This window comes from Aotus nancymaae, unplaced genomic scaffold, assembly GCF_030222135.1.
Source record: "Aotus nancymaae isolate 86718 unplaced genomic scaffold, 86718_ANA_hifiasm-v0.15.2.pri h1tg000007l, whole genome shotgun sequence".
Lineage (NCBI taxonomy): Eukaryota > Metazoa > Chordata > Mammalia > Primates > Aotidae > Aotus > Aotus nancymaae.
Genome location: NW_026988418.1, coordinates 30,514,124 through 30,534,082, shown reverse-complemented (window position 1 = coordinate 30,534,082; position 19,959 = coordinate 30,514,124). Strand labels below are relative to the sequence as shown.

At 39.3% G+C, this 19,959-nt stretch overlaps 1 protein-coding gene across 3 annotated transcripts in view; it reads right to left on the bottom strand.

Annotated features, from left to right (window-relative positions):
- The window catches only part of IL12RB2 (interleukin 12 receptor subunit beta 2), an 81,015-nt gene extending 61,424 nt beyond the window's left edge, over positions 1–19,591 (bottom strand). For all 3 annotated transcript variants that reach the window (XM_012442476.2, XM_064372480.1, XM_064372481.1), the window contains exons 1-7: positions 16,797–19,591; positions 15,651–15,938; positions 11,911–12,025; positions 10,420–10,604; positions 9,042–9,184; positions 7,661–7,811; positions 202–281 (exon numbers count right to left, since the gene is read on the bottom strand). In XM_012442476.2, the coding sequence (XP_012297899.2) occupies positions 202–281; positions 7,661–7,811; positions 9,042–9,184; positions 10,420–10,604; positions 11,911–12,025; positions 15,651–15,938; positions 16,797–16,866 (1,032 nt within the window). In that variant the 5' untranslated portion in view covers positions 16,867–19,591. The remainder of the gene's footprint in view (positions 1–201; positions 282–7,660; positions 7,812–9,041; positions 9,185–10,419; positions 10,605–11,910; positions 12,026–15,650; positions 15,939–16,796) is intronic.
- Positions 19,592–19,959: the final 368 nt, after the last annotated feature.

The window sequence follows — 19,959 nt, the reverse complement described above, 5'->3', positions numbered from 1 at the left end:
TGACTGTGTGGAGGAAGGAACTCAGCTCTCACCCTTATCCACCAAAGGCACATGACACTGTGGTGTGTCATGAATATGTCTGAGAAAATGAGCTCTAGCAGTCACTGAAGCCTCCTATCAAAGCCACTATGCAAATAGGTATTTTTCTGCCTTGAAATTAATATTATTCCCTTGAGTTTTAAGTTGACACTGAAAACTTACCTTCCAGAAAAGAGAAATCTGTTGTCTACTGTAGTCAATGTGCCGTTTCATGTACCAGACATCTAACATCCCAGTAGGCTCTGTTTTGAAGGAGAAAAAAAGACATTTTTACATATTTACTCAGTATAAAAGCTTTAAACATTTTTAAATGATTCTGGAAGAGTAGAATTAGAGGACAATTTCGATTTTTTTGTGTGTTCCAGTATTTTTTCTTTTTCTTGTTTAACAATGAACATATATATCTTTGGCCAAAAAGTCAAAAAAACAAGGTTACCTTAAAAACTAATTTCTAAAAAAATGATGAGGAATTTGCTTCTTAATTTACTCTTTTTTGGTGACAGGATCTCACTCTTTGCTCAGGCTGGAGTGCAGTGGCACAACCTCGGCTCACTGCAACCTCTGCCTCCCAGGCTCAAGCAATCCTCCTGCCTCAGCCTCCTGCGTAGCTGGGACTACAGGTATGTGCCACCATGCCCAGCTAATTTCTGTATTTTTTGTACAGACAGGGTTTCATCGTGTTGCCCAGGCTTGTCTTGAACTCTTAAGCTCAAGTGATCCACCCACCTTTGCTTCCCAAGGCTTAAGCCACTGCACCTGAACTTAACTTACTCTTAAAACACGTATTATTAAAATAACCCAAGGAAAGTATATATGGCTTTAGCACCATAAGACAGAGAAATAAATAAATAAAGTATATGTGGTTCTTTTTTTTTTTTTTTTTTAATAAAATGCAGAAAGAATTCTCAACAGAGAAAGATAAAACCCATATAGAAAAACACTTTTTGGTCTTCGAAAAATACACTAATACAAATGACAAACCTTGTGTTCATCTCCATTCCTAGACTTATCATGTTTAGTTATAATTATTTCATTTGTGATCATTAGACGATGATCTACTTAAAGGGAAGGCCCATCTCATTTAATATGCCACATACCCAGTGCGGTGCTTAGAAAATAATAGGCTCCTAATAACTGTTTAATAATGAACGAATATCAGGTGATATTATCTAGTTAATGCCAAAACCCAGGTTGAACTGATTAAATAAATAACCACCAATCTATAAGACAATGGTCAAATATGACCCAACTTAATTTCAACCAAACATACTTGCAAAGAGACTAAATAATCAACTCCTGTGTGTATATGTGAGTGTGAGTGTGTGTATGCGTAAGTTCATGCTCACGTGAGTGGGTGAAGTAATTTTGTTTTCTTTGCTATCAAGTCACTTGGATTTGTTTTGATTTACAGCCAGGAGTGGAACCAATAGAAACAACGCCTGAAAACAGGCTTCAGCTGTGCCAAGCTAATTTCCTCAATAGTGAAACTTAGAGTGTATTTAGGGTGAGGCTGCACTGGGTTATTTTTTGGATTAGAAAGTTCTATCTAGGCCAGGCGAGGTGGTTCACGCCTGTAATCCCAGCACTTTGGGAGGCCAAGGTGGGCGGATCAAGAGGTCAAGAGATGGAGGCCATCCTGGCCTAATGGTGAAACCCCGTCTCTATTAAAAATGCAAAAATTAGCTGGGCATGGTGGCACGTGCCTGTAGTCCCAGCTACTTGGGAGGCTGAGGCAGGAGAATCACTTGAACCCGGGAGGTGGCGGTTGCAGTAAGCGAGATTGCGCCACTGCACTCCAGCCTGGTGAGACGAGACTCCATCTCAAAAAAAGAGAAAGTTCCATCTCACCAGATAAAAATTTCTAAAAAGTTAAGTCTCACCACCTGGATAACAGGAGATAAGAGAAGAGCAAAAGAGAAAGAAAGAGAGCATAAGTACCCGCACATAGGGGGCAGGTGCTGTGTGGGCCCATCCACAGCTCCGTCTCCTGTCCTCCTCAAACCCAGGACGCCACTTCAGTGCAGTAGTCAGTGTGAGCTTCAGAGCCAGGTCTGCGGGTTAAACCCAGCTCTATGACTTTGAACAAATGCTAACCACGTCCTTCGGCTAGTCCCTCGTCTGTTAGATGAGGGTGAGAATTCCACACATCACACGGGCGGAGTGGGAATTTAAGGGGAGCGTGCTGACACCTGGTGAGTGCTCAGCACGTGTAGCTCTTGTTTCCCGCATTTGAAAACTGAAGTGCTGAAAGGTTAAGAAACTTGCTAAGGTCCCAGAACTCATCATCAGAGATGCCAGGCTTTGAACACAAATCGGTTTTATCCCAGAGCCCACAGCCTTGGCTCTGTACCTTTCAGGTGCCTGGCTCTGAGAAGGCTGATGGTTTCTCTACAGTACTTCCATCCCCATCAGGTGGGCCTTCTTTTTATTCTGTCCTCTTCCTTCATCACTTCCTTCTCCTGCCTCTCTTGCTCTCCTTTCTTTTTTGTTTTTTCTAAACATTCACTTCTTTTATTTCCTCTCTTTTTCCAGTAGTGGTAGTATTTACCTTTGCAGTGAGGACTTAGAGGTAAGAAATGCTTATGTAAAACATTTTGAAAATGCTCTAAATTCTCCAGGAGTGTTAAGAGTGGCCCAGGAGTCAAGCCGGGGACTTCTATCTGCTAGCTTAGATGCAAAAAGAAAAAAAGCACAGGCAACAAAGGAAAGGGGATGTGACATTCACTAACCACCTACTATCAGGTGGTGTCTGGACACTTTATATCCATCATCTCATTTAACCCTCATACAACATGAGGGTGCATGTGATTACATCTGCTTTATAGGGGAGGACAAGGAGGCTGGCAAAGGTTAAATGATTTACAAAAGACTTGGGTCTGGTAAATGGCAAAGCTGAGGACTGAGCCAGGTCTTGCTCTCTCCAAAGACTCTGCTTTTCCTATCACAGTTCACTACATTGACCAAAGCCCTGAATACTCCATAAACTAGATAATCCAGACATTTGCACAATCAGAGTTTGGAAACCTGGGTGTGCTCAGTGTCAAAGCCGGTTGACTTGTACCACAGCAGTACTCGTTTTCAGTTAATTACAAATTAGTAAGAAATCTAAAGGGAACACTCATTGACTCATTAAAAATCCACAATCTAACAGATTATTACAGAGTTAAGAATCAAATTCTAGAATTATACTCTTTTCACAAGGTAAATTGCAAGTAAACTGAAGTGTTAATGGCGCCCACCTGCAGTGTATACCTCTATGGGAGAGAAACCATTAATTGAATCTGCAAAGTGTAACATTTCATGACCAGAGATTTCAAATCACTGCTGCTTAAAGCAACATAAGGGCTAATAGTGAGGAGAATCTTTGACATTCAACTGTCATGGAATCACTGAAAGTTCTAACCTCAATGTTATCTGGCAAAATACAGATAAAACTATTATAGGCACATGAGAAAAAAAAAAAAGCCAAAGGCCAATATGTTCAAGTGATTAAAAAAAATGAGTACAAATGACTAAACATACAAATATGAGAAATGGAAGTCAGATGAAACTATTTTGAAAAAACTGCAGGGTTGAAGTGGAAGAAGCCACCAATATGAAAAAGAGATGACCTTGCCTCAGACTTCACTGAGCAAAAGGAAGAAATCAGATGGAAATCCCTTCCTCTTTCCACCATAAAAACGTTCAGACTACCCCAACCAATTCCCTAAAATAGCACTGCTACTGATGTCCCAGTGGATGAACCATCTTCCATCACGGTCCAACTCTTTAGAGTTCTGGGGCACACTCCCTCTCGCTTTATCAAAGATCCGTCTCAAGCCATCATCCCCACCTTCCCTGTGCTATTAACTTCTCCTTCTCTGCTGGACCCTTTTCATCCCTTTGCAAAGACACTGTATTATCTCAGATCCTAAAAACAAAAACAACAAAAGATTGTTTGATATCTCTGCTCTTCTTCATACAACTCCTTGAAAAGCATTCTCCATCATTCCTTCCTTCCAAGATAGGTGTTGAGCTTAGAGGAGAACAAGTGAAGGAGAGAAGGAGGTAAGGACTGTTACTGAATCTCAAACATTTTCCTGTTAGTGAAAGTGTTTGATATAAGTCTCTTTAGAAGAGAAAAGAATCATTCATTTTCAAGCCTTAGGCAAAATGACACAAATATGATGCTTTCACATATAGCTAGCTTAGGGGTCAGCAAACTATGGCCCATGGGCCTTATCTGGCTCTCTGCCTGTTTTAATACATCCTGTAAGCAAATGGTCTTGATAATGGTTGAAAAGAAATCAAAAGAAGAATCCTTTTTAGTGACATGTGAAAATTACATAAAATTCCAATTTCAGCGTCCATAAATAAAGTTTCGTTAGAACGCTGCCATGCCTATTTGTTTAGGTATTGTCAATGGCTGCTTGCATGTGACAATAGCACATTTTAGTAGTTGAAGCAGATCATATGATCTGCAAAGCTGAAAATATTTACTGTCTGGACCTGTAGAGAAAATGTTTGCTGATCCCTCAAGTTAGACTGTTATGAGATGTTTGTGGTCATTTAAAAAGGCTGCCAAAAAAGAGCTCTATTATAGGATCATTCAGTTTTAGAGAGTACCTAAAAAAAAAAATCTCACTAGTAATTTTTTTGAATGCCAAAATAACCTCTAATATTTAATTGTTCCCACCTGTCTTATCTTGGCAACAAATATTTTTAAATTACAAATGAGTGCATGAATTTCCTAGCTTCTCAATGTGGGAAGAGGTGGCTGCAGCTGGTAACTCTTCATTTTCTCCCCGCTTCAGGGATCCTTCACCCCCTCACCTCTGCCCTCACCATGATGGGGGAGGGTTTCTCCCTTACTACTCTGCCCCAAGTATGAATGAACATGCAACACTTCCTTTATTAGCTGTATTAGCATTGAGCAAGATCAAAAACTGCAAATAAGACTTTTTAAAATGCCGAATGAACAGAGACACATATTGGTAAGATAGTGCTAAGGAACAGCTGATTCATCGATATTTTTGTAGTGGTGAGAGATCACCTTCCCTTAATACCTGTGCATATTCTCAAGCATGTCTGGGCACCTTGAGCCCAAATTCAAAGATGTTTTCCCACTAGAAGAAAAACGTGGCTGCTCTCTTCCCAGTGTCACTATCAGGCCTGCCTTTGATGGATTTGATTTCAAGACTGTCCTCTTAAACACAGCAAAGTAGCTTCTTTCCTCCTACCCCTTATTTTGCAGTCATTTAAAAAGTGTTTTTCAGTGATAGGAGCTGAATTTAATGACATAGGAAAGGACCCTGTGGAGTAAAGGAAGCCCTCACCCACTGTTCAAATGATATAAACAACTGCACCCGATCCACCCGGTGTTACGTTCCTCTCAAGTTTGAGAAGCAAAGGCTGTGAAAAAAAGAGCTCTATTATAGAATCATTCACAGTTTTAAAGAGTGCCTAAAAAAAAAAGCTCACTACTAATTTTTTTAAATGCCAAGCTACATATGAGTACACATTGAAAGAGTTAAAGGAAGACATGCTAAAAAAAATTCACACCTTTTAGGTTTACATCAGTTGGTGTTTCATAAAGAAACTGATGACAGAAATAGCGGGTAAGGGGTGAAAACCAAGCAGCTTAGAGTAAGAGAAAAAAAGACCTATGACAGCCCACAGGAAAATCAAATACAGAAAAGGGAGATTCAGACATAGAAAGGAAGCCAACAGAGCTTGGTAAAGGTGGTGTGTCTCAGAGTATGGGTTTCTCTCTTTATGAATACCTGAAATGACTGAATAAGCCAGCTTCCTAGGTTCAATTCATAATTATCCATGAGTTCATAACCATAATGAGTTGCATCATTGTTGTAATGGTTTATTTTATAGGAAATGAGAAAATTACTGTGCTGCCTTGAAGGATTTTTAATTCAACAGAAAAACACTTTAAGAAAAAGAAAAGAAAAACATTTTCACACATCTCTAACTAGGTCATTATCATATGTGAGTAAGAATGACAAGAATTCACAAGCCCAGAGTTTCCCTAGTTTATAGTTTAGCTTAATGTGACATAACTTAAATATTTCCCAGCCTACTTACTATGTTGAACTTGGATATAAAATATAGCCCATTTTCAGAAATTTTATCTGTACCACATATATAAACAAAATATAATTCATGAGATAGTCTTTAAAAAAATTACTTTGACTATGTATAATAAAAGGGTATGATGAGTAAGCTCTGGATTATAAAAGTGACAACCAGAGAGCAAGTCGTTCAACATTAATTTAATAGATTTTATTATAAAACGAGTGGTAAATTACCATTTGTTGAATAAATTCACTTTTAGACATTTTTTTAATGTAAAGAAATGCAATTCTGTAATTCCAGCACTTTGTGAGACCGAGGCAGGTGGATCATCTGAGGTCAGGAGTTTGAGACCAGCCTGGGCAATGTGGCGAAACCCATCTCTACTGAAAATAACAAAAATTAGCCAGGTGTGGTGGTGCACGCCTATAATCCCAGCTACTTGGGAGGCTGAGGCAGAAAAATTGTGCCACTGCACTCCAGCCTGGGCAACAGAGCAAGACTCTGTCTCAAAAAAAAAAAAATGCAATTAATACAAGAAGTAAGGAAGAATATAAGATTATTCTACGAATTATGTATTAGGTATTATATTCTTGTCATTGATGTATCAATGCTAAGTATCATCGGTTATCAAAAACCATTAGTAGCTCACAGAAAATAAATGCAACTTAATTTTGAGGCTAGTTTACATGCACTCATATCCATAAGTTTCACAAATAAGAATTTAGATTTTGCACATTAATATTACAAAATCTCCAGATAATAAACAATGGATTATATGCCAAAAATTTTTCCTCTGAGCCAAATTTATATAAATTATGAAAGGCTCTCTACTGTATTACTAAATGAGTGCTTTTAAAAACTAATATTCAGATGGCTATTTCTTGTGTCTCCAAAGATTTAATATTGGCATAAAGTTTATATAGGCATTTTTGCTTCAATAAAATATTTTCTTATACTTCAGTAACATTCCTTTCCCAATAATTACCAAAAAAGAAAAATTCATCAGACTGAAAAATACATTTGATATCCTTTTCATAGCTATGGATGGTCAGGTGGTTCTCATCTGAGCAGTGAATATCAAAGGCTTGAAGTATGATGTCATAATATTTGGAGAAGAGAGGATTGCTAGATGCTAAATTTTATTTGGAAATATATGTCTCCAGAGCCCACTTTCTTTCTCATCTGGCTTACTGAGCCACATTACTTTTCAAAGAATCAAAAATAAAAAATATATGAAGCTTTAACTACAAAGAAATGAGATTAATTACTGGTTATAGCTCTGTGAAATAAGTTACTGAGGTAGTAAGAGAGGTAAGAGTTATAACCAAGCACTGTAACCCACATCACTGATAGCAGACAGGAGTAGGACTTACCCAATGTTAAAAATTTCCTAGCAATACTTAAATTAATATAAAAATTAACTTGTTAACTAATGCAATCATACTTTTTGATTGAGCACCAGTACTTTAAAGATTCTATTTCAAGGAAATCATTACATCTTCCCGCTCTCTTCCTCAATTCCTCCCCTATATGTATGTATATTTTGGACACATACCTTCTTCTGGTGTTTGTGCTCTCAATGATTCACTCCAATCACTCCAACTTCCCTTACAAAGATGTAGTTTAGAGGAAATCTGAAATTCATATTCTGTAAATGGTTTCAGATACAGCAAATCATGTCTTCCTTTGGCCTTTGTAACATTAACCTTGAAAGAGACATTTTTTAAGTGCCTATCAGTACTAGATTGCTAATTTAAATAATTTTAACATAAAATGAAAAAAAAAAAACCAGACCATTTGATCCTATTTGTTTTTCAGACCTACCATTCAATGAGAAGAAATTTCAATGACTGTCTTACTAAATAGATATGATATTAATCTGAAATAATAGCTTCTCATTAAAAATAAAATAAAATCTCCTGGGAAAGAACCCATCTATGTAGGTTCTCAGCGGGGATCCTGAAACCAGCTGAAAAACAAGTAAAAATTGAAAACTACTAAGTTTCAAAAAGCCTTGGAGACGTTTCTACACTAGAGATTATTTTTTATTTGATTACAATTAGAACGTGATGAATGTTTTAACACAAACATAGAACTGGCTTTTAAAAAAACCCTTTAATTAGTTACACTCTCTTGAATATAAACTATATGTAGACCTGATCCTTTGTTATTATAAGCCATTGAATTTTATAAAAATCCTGGAAAGAACCATAATCTTATACCTTTTATTTTAAAACATGTAATGTTTAATATTATATTAACATGTAGGCCTTTCCTTTGGAATATTAAATTCTATATAAATCTCTGTGGACATTCCTTAGTATTTCTCTTTTAAATATCTTTTGAAAATGCTAACAAGTAATAACAGGACGGGGGTAAATAATAAGGAGAAATGAATCCTCCACTAGAAATAAACTATAGAAAATTAATATTGGTTTACAAATGCTTTAAAAATTTCAGAATCAGAGATCAAAATTCAAGATATTTCTTTTTTTTTTTTGAGACTGTTGTCCAGTCTGGAGTGCTATGGCATGATCTTGGCTCATTGCAACCTCTGCCTCTCGGGTTCAAGCGAGTCTCCTGCTTCAGCCTCCTGAGCAGCTGGGACTACAGATGTGCACCACCATGCCCAGCTAATTTTTGTATATTTTTTTTAGCAGAGATGAGGTTTCACCATGTTGGCGCCAGGATAGTCTCACTCTTTTGACCTCACGATCCGTCTGCCTCGGTCTCCCAAAGTGCTGGGATTACAGACGCCTGGCCCAAGATATTTCTTAATCAATAGAGGATGTACATAACTTTCTGATAGTTCTCAAGTGTGTACTTTTGGGATAAATATTCTTAAACTCCAAATTTTGCTGTATGAAAACACAGAGGCCTGCGCAGCAATATTAAGAACCCCTCAATGTTCTTAACTTCACTCTAAAGATCATTACCATATTCCAGAGCCTGCTGTTACTGGGTCGATATCTGAGTCGATTAAGCAGTACCAGTCCCTCATCTCTCCAATAAAGGGTACATCTGCTCACAGAAGCCTTTTGAAAGTTGATTCTAATGTCCCACGGAGGAAGAGGCCTCACTAGTAAGCAGGACAAACAAAAAAGTGTAGTTCAGGATCTATGATCAGCAGTTGTCTGGCATGAGCTATAAAGAGTTTGGTAAAACTCAGTTCTGAGATGTACAACCATCAGTTTGGTAAAATATACAAGGGAGTTTGTATATTTTGTATATTTAACCAAATATACAAAACTGAAAAAAAAATTTTTTAAAGTTGGATTCACTTCTGGATCTGTAAAGTAATCCCCCCAATCAAATATCATTTTTACCAAATAACTACTACCAACATTAGTGGTAAATTTCAACTCCACTTAATCCAGTAGTTTTTAAAAAACCAATGTGCCAAACCCAAGAGCTCCAATGACCGAGAAGCCAGGGGTGGCTAGTGATGATTGCCTCAGGAGGAGAAGAAATGTTGGCAGGAAAATACACAGCAAAGGGACAGAAGAAAAGAGGAAAAGAATAGTGGGGCAAGGAGGTAGCCTAGAGATGAACAGTCTATGAAAAAAATGAGAGGAAGCCTGAGAGGAAATGTGGTGGAAAAGTGTATAGTAAATACCAGTGATCAGACTCTTAGTATATATGCAAATAAGTATGCAAAGAAGTGCTGTAGGAAAAGAGGAGAGAAGCACACAGTGTGAGGTCAGAACTTCAGGCAGCCCAATTCTACCTGGATGATCAGAACTTGGAATGCTTGAGATTGGGCTCTGATTCAACTGGACCAATTACATTTGCTCAGAAATGTACTGGGACTGGCTCGCCCCAGGGATGGAGGTAAGTATTCTCAGAGCAAGATGCATTTGTGACTTGACACAATTTATAGTTTGCACCTCGATGCTCTAGCCTAGTAGGCCCACAGGTAGCCTATCTCACAACAATGGGAGTAGCCATGGGGGTGAAAGGACACGTCCTCCAAGAAGGGCTTGCACTGAGCATCTTGAATGACCTCACAGGACCCTCCTAGTCAGATCATTACTAGCTGGTTCTTTCATGGGATTCGAATCCAGGGACTAATTTCTCCGATAGAGAGAATAATGTTGAACATCCCACTTTGTATAGCCATCTTTACATAGCTCTAGAATCATGCACCCTTTAACTTGCATCAAAGTAACTTCTATCTTTTGCCTATACCTCTTGGGCAATTTCCATCAGTCTCTGTCTTTCTTGAAACAACCATATAAAAAAGACTTGAGTGATTTTAAAAATAATTATGACGTACCAATGAATGACACTTATAAAAAGTGAAATAAAATGTACCTATGTCTAAGAATGTGAATGTGGATGGAAATGAAGAGGAGCTTCCAAGACTATTGACAGCAGTGACCTTGGCTGTGAAATTGGATTCAGGTGATTCAGGGGTGAGGTTGATTCCAAAGTCTAAATAGTCACAATAATGATCTTTACATTGCTTCTGCCAGGTTAAATTTTTTGGTCCACTTAACCTGTAAACAAAACACAAACATGGGCAGCAAGATGTTTTATGTGCTACTTTCTACATTTAGTACAAAAGAACAAAATGTTTAAATATTTAGAATTCTAGACAATTTTTGAAGGTCAATCTATGACTAGGGGACACATCCCAGGAATATTTGTATTATATGGTCTAAGACTACACGTCACCCAACTCCTTTTTTTGGTAGAACCAAGATGTTTTTTCATGTTCGTGTAGATAGATAGCTAACCAAGCCTACGCTGCTGAAATTCCCCAAACCCTGCTGTCATCTTGGCTCCCTGGGGCAGTTCCAAACATCATCCTAAGGACCATGGCCACCTTGACATCTATGGCACAGAGTGTCAGTTCCGAGTACAGCAGTGGCCAGAGTAGAATCCTGGGTTGTTTTACCCTAATACTGAGACTCGCATGTAGGTGGTTATTTCCTTTAGGTTAAAACAACACAAATGTTCTACAGAACCCCTCCTTTCCTCCATCTCCTCCTCACTCAAGAATAGCACAAATCAGCTGGATCTTTAATGGGATCATGAAATCTACTTCAAGGAACAGAATCTCCCAGACTCTCTCTTCTCATGGACTCTTAGGTCAGCCAATGTGCTTTAAAAAGAAACTTCTCCAAGGGAATGGAAAACTACCACAAGGAAGAGTTTATTTATGTATCACGACCCCAAGAGTCTGCAGTTGCAAAAAAAAGAAGAGATCTCAGGCAGCCAGTTTAACCTACTAGAGTGGCAAAGAGCAGCTACAACTCGGGTCTTGGATGCCCTGAAGAGAACTCGGAATTAGAACTCAGACCCAAGACATTAGGTCTCTCATACTGTAGATGAATGAACCAGTTTTAACTATAAACACGAGAAACTTTTTTAAAAAAGTATTTAATTATCTAGAGATATCTATTGTTTCTTCTTTCTGGTAAAAATAAAACAGATAGGCCAGGCATGGTGGCTCACCCCTATAATCCCAGGATTTGGGGAGGCAGAGGAGGGTGGATCATGAGGTCTAGAGATCGAGACCATCCTGGCCTACATGGTGAAACCCTGTCTGTACTAAAAATACAAAAGTTAGTTGGATGTGGTGACTCATGCCTGTAGTCCCATCTACTCAGGAGGCTGAGGCAGGAGAATTGCTTGAATCTGGGAGGCAGAGGTTGCAGTGAGCCGAGAATGTGCCACTGCACTCCAGCCTGGTGACAGAGCAAAACTCCATCTCAAAATAAATAAACAAAACAGATATTTCTAAATGTCATTTAAGAGAAGATCTACAAAACAGCTGCAAAAATGCAGGCTCTCACTCACTGTAGAGTATACTGAGTGTATAGGTGGGTGTCTCGTCCTCTATCCCAGGTGCAGGCCACAGTCCCTTGTTCTCCCTTCTGTATGCAGGATAAGTTTTGAGGCTGTTCTGGAACAACTTTAAAAAGAAAAGACAAAACTTTATATATCACACAGGTGATACTACAACCAAATTGTTATTATCTGCCAACAACATGACAATACCTTCCCAACATGACAATACCTCCCCGACATGCCATAAACCCAGGTAAACTAGAAGCTATTTTAAATTCCATGCAAGTCCCAGTTTGCCATTAAGGCGTAAATTTCTTCTAGAAACAGTAATAATAGTAGTAAATATGGACCAAATACTTACTATATGCCTAGCCCAGTGCTATGTGCAGTTTTTCCGAATTAGACAGCATAGAACCCCATGAGATAGATACCGTTATTATCTCTATTTTTTCAGAGGGGAAACTAGGAGAGGTGAAATATCTGGCCCAAGAGTATAAAATAATGAAGTGGCAGAATCAAGGCTCCAGCTCAGGCGTGGCTAACTCAAGTCCAAGCCTTTTACTCTGTATTTTACCATTTTCCCTGACAGGTGAACATCAGTGTTAGCTCCATTACCCCTGGGATTAATAAATTAACTTTTTTTAGAGTGATGCCCATTCAAATATTAGAAATCTTTAAAAATGAGAGAGTTGGTTGGGCACGGTGGCTCAAGCCTATAATCCCAGCACTTTGGGACACCGAGGCGGGTTGATCACCTGAGGTCAGGAGTTCAAGACCAGCTTGGACAACATGGTGAAACCCTGTCTCTACTCAAAATATAAAACTTAGTTGGGCACGGTGGTGGGTGCCTGTAATTCTGGCTACTAGGGAGGCTGAGGCAGGAGAATTGCTTGAACCAAGGAGGCAGAAGGTTGCAGTGAGCTGAGATCGTGCCACTGCACTCCAGCCTGGGCAACAGAGTAAGAACTTGTCTCAAAAAAAAAAAAAAAAAGACAGACTTATTTGCTTTCTTCACCTGACATTTGCTGTCAAGACACTTATATCCACCCACCCTAGTCATGTCCTTCTGGGCTATATCATCTAAATCTAATTTCTTCAATAAAATAGAAAATTTAAAAATTAGCCAGACATCCTGGTGCATGTCTATAATTTCAGCTACTCAGGAGGCTGAGGGCGGCAGATCAATGAGTTTAGGAATTGAAGACCAGCCTGGCCAACATGGTGAAACCCCATCTCTACTAAAAATACAAAAAGTAGCTGGGCATGGTGGTGCATGCCTGTAATCCCAGCTACTTGGGAGGCTGAGGCAGAAGAATTGCTTGAGCCCAGGAGGCAGAAGTTGCAGTGAGCTGAGACTGCACCACTGCACTCCAGCCTGGGGGTCAGGGTGAGACTCCATCTCAAAAAAACAAAAAAAACACAAAAGTCTCTTCCTTGTATACATATGTACTTGTGTACATATATATATTTAGACATATTTATATATATATTTATACAGTGTATACTTATGTATATACACAAACTACTCATGACTGAGCCAGATAGAATATTATGTTAACTTTACATTTTCTATACAACTTTTAATCTTAGAATTAGTAATTATCTTGCTTTTCCATTTGTTTAGTTTTCTTGTTAATAAAATTTCAAACTTCCAAGTCCATTATCTGAATCATTGTTCAATATACTGCAATATATTGGGACTTCTATCCATTTCATCTGCTTGAGGACCGCTCTCTTGGAGCCTTGTGTACTTTCCAGCATAAGACCGGTTGCCTCCATGCCTGGTACCCAGCTGTCATTCTGGGACTGCTCATCCTCAGTGTTTCCTAAGTTCTTTCTCCTTTTCCTTTGGCTCTCTTGTTTCTTAGATTTAATGTTTTCTTCCTTCTCGTTGAATGACTTGTGTTGGTGGGGCATAGCCCCCAGGAGTTCCCTGGGAAAGGGTGCATGGGAGGAAATATTTTGAGCATAGTTTAAAATGTCTTTATTCTACCCTCACGTTTGACTGATACTTTGACTGAGTATAGAATTCTACGTCGAAAAGAATTTTTAGTCAGGACTCTGTTGCCTTCCACATTCCAGGTTGCTGTTGAGAAGCCTGAAGCCATCACCTAAATGCCTCCCATGTGCCTTGCATGGGATTAAGCACTTTGCATATAAGAGGGGATCTAATGACTACAACAATTTTATGAGGTAGAAGTTATTATCTTTATATTACATATGGAGAAACTGAGGCTCAGGTAATTTAAGTTGTCTAAGGTACACTGCTACTGGTAGAGTTGACATTTAAAGTCCATGGCACTTCTGCTATACCACAGGCTGTCAATGCTGAGTACACGACTCACAGTGGTATGAACAGGAGGCCCTGAGCTGGAAGGTGAGTACTTGGCCTACTTTATGCCTCCTACCAGTGATCTGCTTGGCCATTTGCTCGGTCTTCTGCTCCATGCTTTTGGTGGAAAATTGCCTGGCACCAGCTATACATATATATCCTTATGGGCCACAGAGAAGAGGTTTCCATCTTTCCTGGACAGAGTCTCATTGAGCTCTGTATCACAGCCTTTACGACAGATACCATGTCTATGAGGCTTGGTCAACCAGCCTGCTATAGCAATTCTTCCTAGTCTCTTCATGCCTCTTGTCTGCCACCCCAAAGCTTCCCTGGAACCCCTGAGGCACAGGGTGCCATGGAATCCCTCAGGGCCCGTGCTTGCTCACGGGCTTGCCTGGTTGGACGTGCAAGGCTGTGGGCTGCAGGTTGGGAACTGCAGTAGGTGTGCTGCTGGTTCACCCTGTGCACTGTGGCTCATGCTGCAGATGTCGACTCTGACACTTTAGTTCTAATCCCCCAGCAGCTGCCGGAAGGGACCAGCGATGCAAGCCAGCAGTATGGGAAACTGATCCCCTGTCAGGTGAACTTTGACCAATGGGAGATAGTTAAATTCTTCTTTCCTTCTCCTGTCATGAGATTTCTATATGCTCTTTCTGGTAATGTCCCTAAGTGCACAAACAACCAGCTGTATTTTATGTTGAAGCTGTGGCCAGCTCAGCCATGTTACCACCTAGTATTTGCTTTTGTCCCTTCCCTGGCTCACTTCCCTCTTGCCTCCCTGGGGCTGTGTAACTCCTCTGACCCACACCCTCTTCCCATGAATTGTTAGCAGGTCAGGTTTTTTGTTTGTTTGTTTTTTGTTCTTGTTGTTGTTTTCTGCAGTCAGTTTTCTAGAGAACTGAGGAAAAGACAATAAGTATGATCAATGTTTTCTTTTAACTTCTATGAAGTGTGAGTACCAGTGGTCTAGGTGAGCATGGATGGAAGAACTATTTTGGGGGGCATTAAGTTAGGGAGGGCGAGAGATGCTGCTCAACTCTGTGTAGTCATCCTGGGCTGCACAAGTCTAAAAAGACATCTCTTTCTTCTTTTTAGGAGGCTGTACCTTTAAACACATTCTTGTAAGTCAAGAAGGCATAAAGACTCAACTGCAGAGATCCATTTTTTCTGCCACTAAAGTTAAGGACAACAGATAAATGGTTTTAATGGGGAGAGAGAGAGAGAGAGAGAGAGAGAGATTTGCCAATAAGATTTCAATTTCTGAACTTCACACATTGAAGCTCTCATGTCACTATCAACATAAAATACTTCAATGTGGTGGGAAAGAAAGAACATGGACCTGTATCTGGGTTTCTGCTTAACACATGAAAAATACTAAACGATTGACAAGTTTTAAAAATTCAAATGGAACGCTCACCACCAACTAAGATCTCTGCTCCACATATTTGAATTTCATCACTATTGATACAGGCCAATTTGCAGACAAACAAGGTTGTACCAAGGGGAAGACCTGTGACTTGAGAATTGAGGGAGTGGCCATGGTGAAAATTGATTCTTCTGTCAAACTTGTACAGGATTAACTTGTTATGTCTGGAATCATTCAAGCAGCCTTGTCTGGGCTTCAAAGTGCATGAAATATTGACAGTGGATCCAAGTAAAATTACACGGGAAGGCTTCACAGTCACATCGCCCCTCCTGCACTCATCTGCAATAAGGTACAAAAGCAATATTTAGTTTGTGATAATAAACCCATTTCAAAATGAAGAGTTTATGTAATTCCCCAAAACAGGATAAAGGTAGCCCCATCAGATCATGCAAATATAAATAACCTACATGTCTCTGGTTATAATGGTGATATGTAATGAGAACAGAAGGTAAACATATTGAAGTCTAAATGTATTCGAATGAAAATATGCATCCTTCTCATAACAGTATTACTACAATCAGAACTATAATCAGACCTATAACCAGGAAAGTGGTGAGAAAGAAGGATTGAAAGAACATTCAGGAACACAGTTCTGGGAAAAACCAGCCTCTCTTATATGCAAATTATTTACCAGACTACTAAAGCCTTCCCAGAATAAATCACATTTGTTTCCATCACCATTTATGATTTAATTTTTACTTAAATACTTGTACCAAGGGAAAAAAACAGTTTTAAAAGAGCATTAAAAGAGTATTGCAAACATTGTGCTACTGAGCTTCGCCTGGACAACAGAGCCAGACCCTGTCTCAGAAAAAAAAAAAAAAAGAACTTGTGGAGGGTGGGAGGCAGGAAGAAAAATGTACCGAAATGTCAAACATGTATTTGTGATGCCTAGCTGGATTACCAAGCCACTTTCTTAGGAGGAAATAAAATAATTGGACCCCTATATGAATTATTAGTGCAAATTAAATAGAAGAACTATTAGTTATAGACGGAACCAGACTTATCCACTTAAATGACAGAGATTGACTACAAAAGACCAACTACCTAAACATTTACTGCAAATAAATACTTCATCTGTAACTGAAAATTTAAACCACAAATTCTTCCACAGAGTAACTTACAGAAATATCTTACCTATTTTTGCTTTAATCAACAGCCACATGATTATAAAAACAAGTGCCAATGAGCAGCCTCTATGTGCCATCAACAATCAACTCTGGTATAGAACTTTGTATTCTTCCTTGCAAAAGAAGACAAATTCATTCATGTTAAATACATTTAGAAAATACCAGAGCCAAAATAGTTCAGAAGAGCTTCCGGTGCCACTTTATTTTTCTCCATTTTGTTGAAATTTTGTTTGTTATTTTAAAAAATGATATATACCTTTAAAACTAGTAAATCCAATATCTTAGCCACCTTCCAACCCCCATCTCAGTGAAACTTCTTGGGGTCAGCAAAGAATTAGAGAAGGAACTGGAAGTCTTAGTCCATTTGGGCTGTTATAACAAAATACTCATAAACTGGGTAGATTATAAACATCAGAAATTTATTTTTCACAGTTCTGGAGGCTGGCAAGTCTAAGATCAAGAGGTCAGCAGATTTGGTGTCTGGTGAGGGCCCACTTCATAGACGGTTCATAGATGGGGCCTTCTTGCTGCGACCTCACATGGTGGAAGAGACAACAGAGCTCTCAAGGGCACTAGTCCCATTGGTGAAAATTCTACCTTCATGACCCAATCACCTCCCAAAGGCCCCACTTCCTAATATCATCACCTTGAGAGTTAGGATTTTGACATGAATTTGGGAGGGGGGCCTAAACATTCAGACCTTAGCAATGGGCTTTGGGGTCCTTTAGAACTGGGTTTAAATGCTTGAGACTATCTGCAAGTTACTTAACCTGTCTGAACCTTAGTCCCACACAACACTTTTTCTTTTACTTTTTCTTCCAAACAAGGCTTCATTATCATATCAGACTGAGTAGTTTGACTAATTAGAGTTTCTAATCCAGTCATGTGATTCTGGAAATATATATTGAAAAATGGTTCATAACCCATCTGGAACTTAGTAGTAAAAGACTGATCTCTTTGGCAGTAAAAAAGGAATTCCAAGGGTTGTTTGCATTTTCTAGAGAAGTTCGTTTATTTATTTGTTTTTTAATTAGTTATTTATTTTACAGAGTGGTTTTATCTTGAATATGTCAGAAAACATAAGCTGGCAATTTCTGATTTGTTTCTAATTCAAACCTAAAAAATGGCTCCACTGGTCAGTAATAAATTTTTTAAATTCTATTAAAGGTAGGCCAAAAATTCATAAAGTAGGCTGGGAAGTTCTGTGATGTCAGGCCACTAAAAGGTAGCCAATGCAAAGCAAAAGTTTACCTCTTAACCCCATACCTAGACATACGCAGAAGATATTGAAGAGTTTCAGACAATATCACTTATGCATTCAATATGGATGGCTGCCTTTCATGTGCTAGGCACACTAAGTGCTGGAGACACAGCAGTCTTGTCCCTGTGGGGTTCTAGGAAAGTGCCCTTTGATTTCTCTACCTCTAGCCTAGTCATCATTCAGGAAAACCCTAAATAATATTAGCCTAAGTCTTTGCTGGCTACTCTTTCTTTTCCTCTTGATTTTTAACTCTTGGAGGACCTTAGCACACTCAAGGTATTTTATTTTTTTCTATTTCTACTTTCTCCTTAGGGATCTCACCTGGTCCTCTGGCTCTAGATGTCATCTGCAAGCTAAAGATTTCAGACACAGATCTTCAACTCACACATTCCCCTGAGCTCCTCTCTCATCCATCTGTCTCCTTGGCGTCACCTCTTGAATGTCTAACAGACTTCTCAATATTAAGGTGTTCAGTTTGAATTCTTGGCACCCCTTCTCCAAACTGGTTCTTTCTTCAGCCTTTTCTATCTCAGTGAATGACATTCTTACCCCTAAGTTGTTAAAAACATCTAGAAGTCATCTTTGATTCCAACCTCTTTCTCATCTTCTTCAGCAAAACCATCTCTAGTCCTGTCAACTTTACCCCCAAAACATGTTACAGATCAATGCACTTCTCTCCATTCCAACTGTCCCCTCACCCTTGTTCAAACCACTGTCATCTCTCCCCTAGTCTACACTAGACCCCAACATGTCTTTCCAATCCAGCCTTGCCCTTTCCAAGCCATTTTCACATAGCCGACTCCCTTTTAAAAACATAAATCAGATCTTGTAACCTGCTGCACACCACCACTGTTTGAAAGCCTTCAACAGGTACCTACTGCGGTTAGTAAAATATCCATAGCCCATACCACACACAATCTCTCAGCCACTGCATGGCCTCACTTCCTCCCATCTTGCCATCATCACTTTATATTTTTGTCTGGCTCATTCTGCTCCATTCACACTGGCCTTCAGACTGTTCCTTGAACAATGCAGGCATGATCTTTGCTGCCCAGGGGACTTTGCATTTTCCATGTCCTCTGCTAGAATCATTTTCCCTTGTTTCTTCGTGTGGCTGATGTATTTATATCCTTTAGATTTCAACTCGTGTGTTACTTGCCCGGAAAGCCCCTCCCTGACTGCTGTCTCTATCCTCCCCACACCCTCCCTGACCAATGTGGTCTTCCCCAGTTGATTTTTACTCATCACCTTATTATTGTCTTCATGGCACAATCTGTAACTACCTTATTTCTTTACTTAATTACTTGTTTGTCATCTGTCTTTTATACTAGAATATAAGCCCCATAAAAGCAGGAACATTGACTATCTTGCTCACCACTGAATACCAGCAATTAACACTGGGAAACAGTTAGTATTCAATAAATGTCTATTGAAAGAAAGATGTGAAGGAGGGAAAGGAATATGATCTTTAGAAAATTCCCTATAAACATCCCTGTGGTAGGCAGGAAAATGGCCCAACAAAGATGTCCATGCTCTAATCCCCAGAATCTGTGAACACATTCAAATGGCAAAAACACTTTGGAGATGTGATTAAAGTTAAGGACCTTGAGATGGGAAGATTATCCTGGATTAACCAAGTGGCCCCAGTGTAATCACAGGCGTCCTTAAAAGTGTAAAAGAAAGGCAAGAGACTGGGCCAGAGAGATTCGATGTACAAAGGATCACTCTGCTGCTGCTGGCTTTGAGGTGGAGGAAGGAGCCAGGAGCCAATGAATGTGACAGCCTCTAAAAGCTGGGGATGGATCTCAGTTCACGGATACATAAAATGTTTTTCTTGTGAGTTGTTGTTAAAACGTTTGAGAAGCACAGATTTAACCCAAAATCTACAGGTCTCCCCGTCTCTAAACCA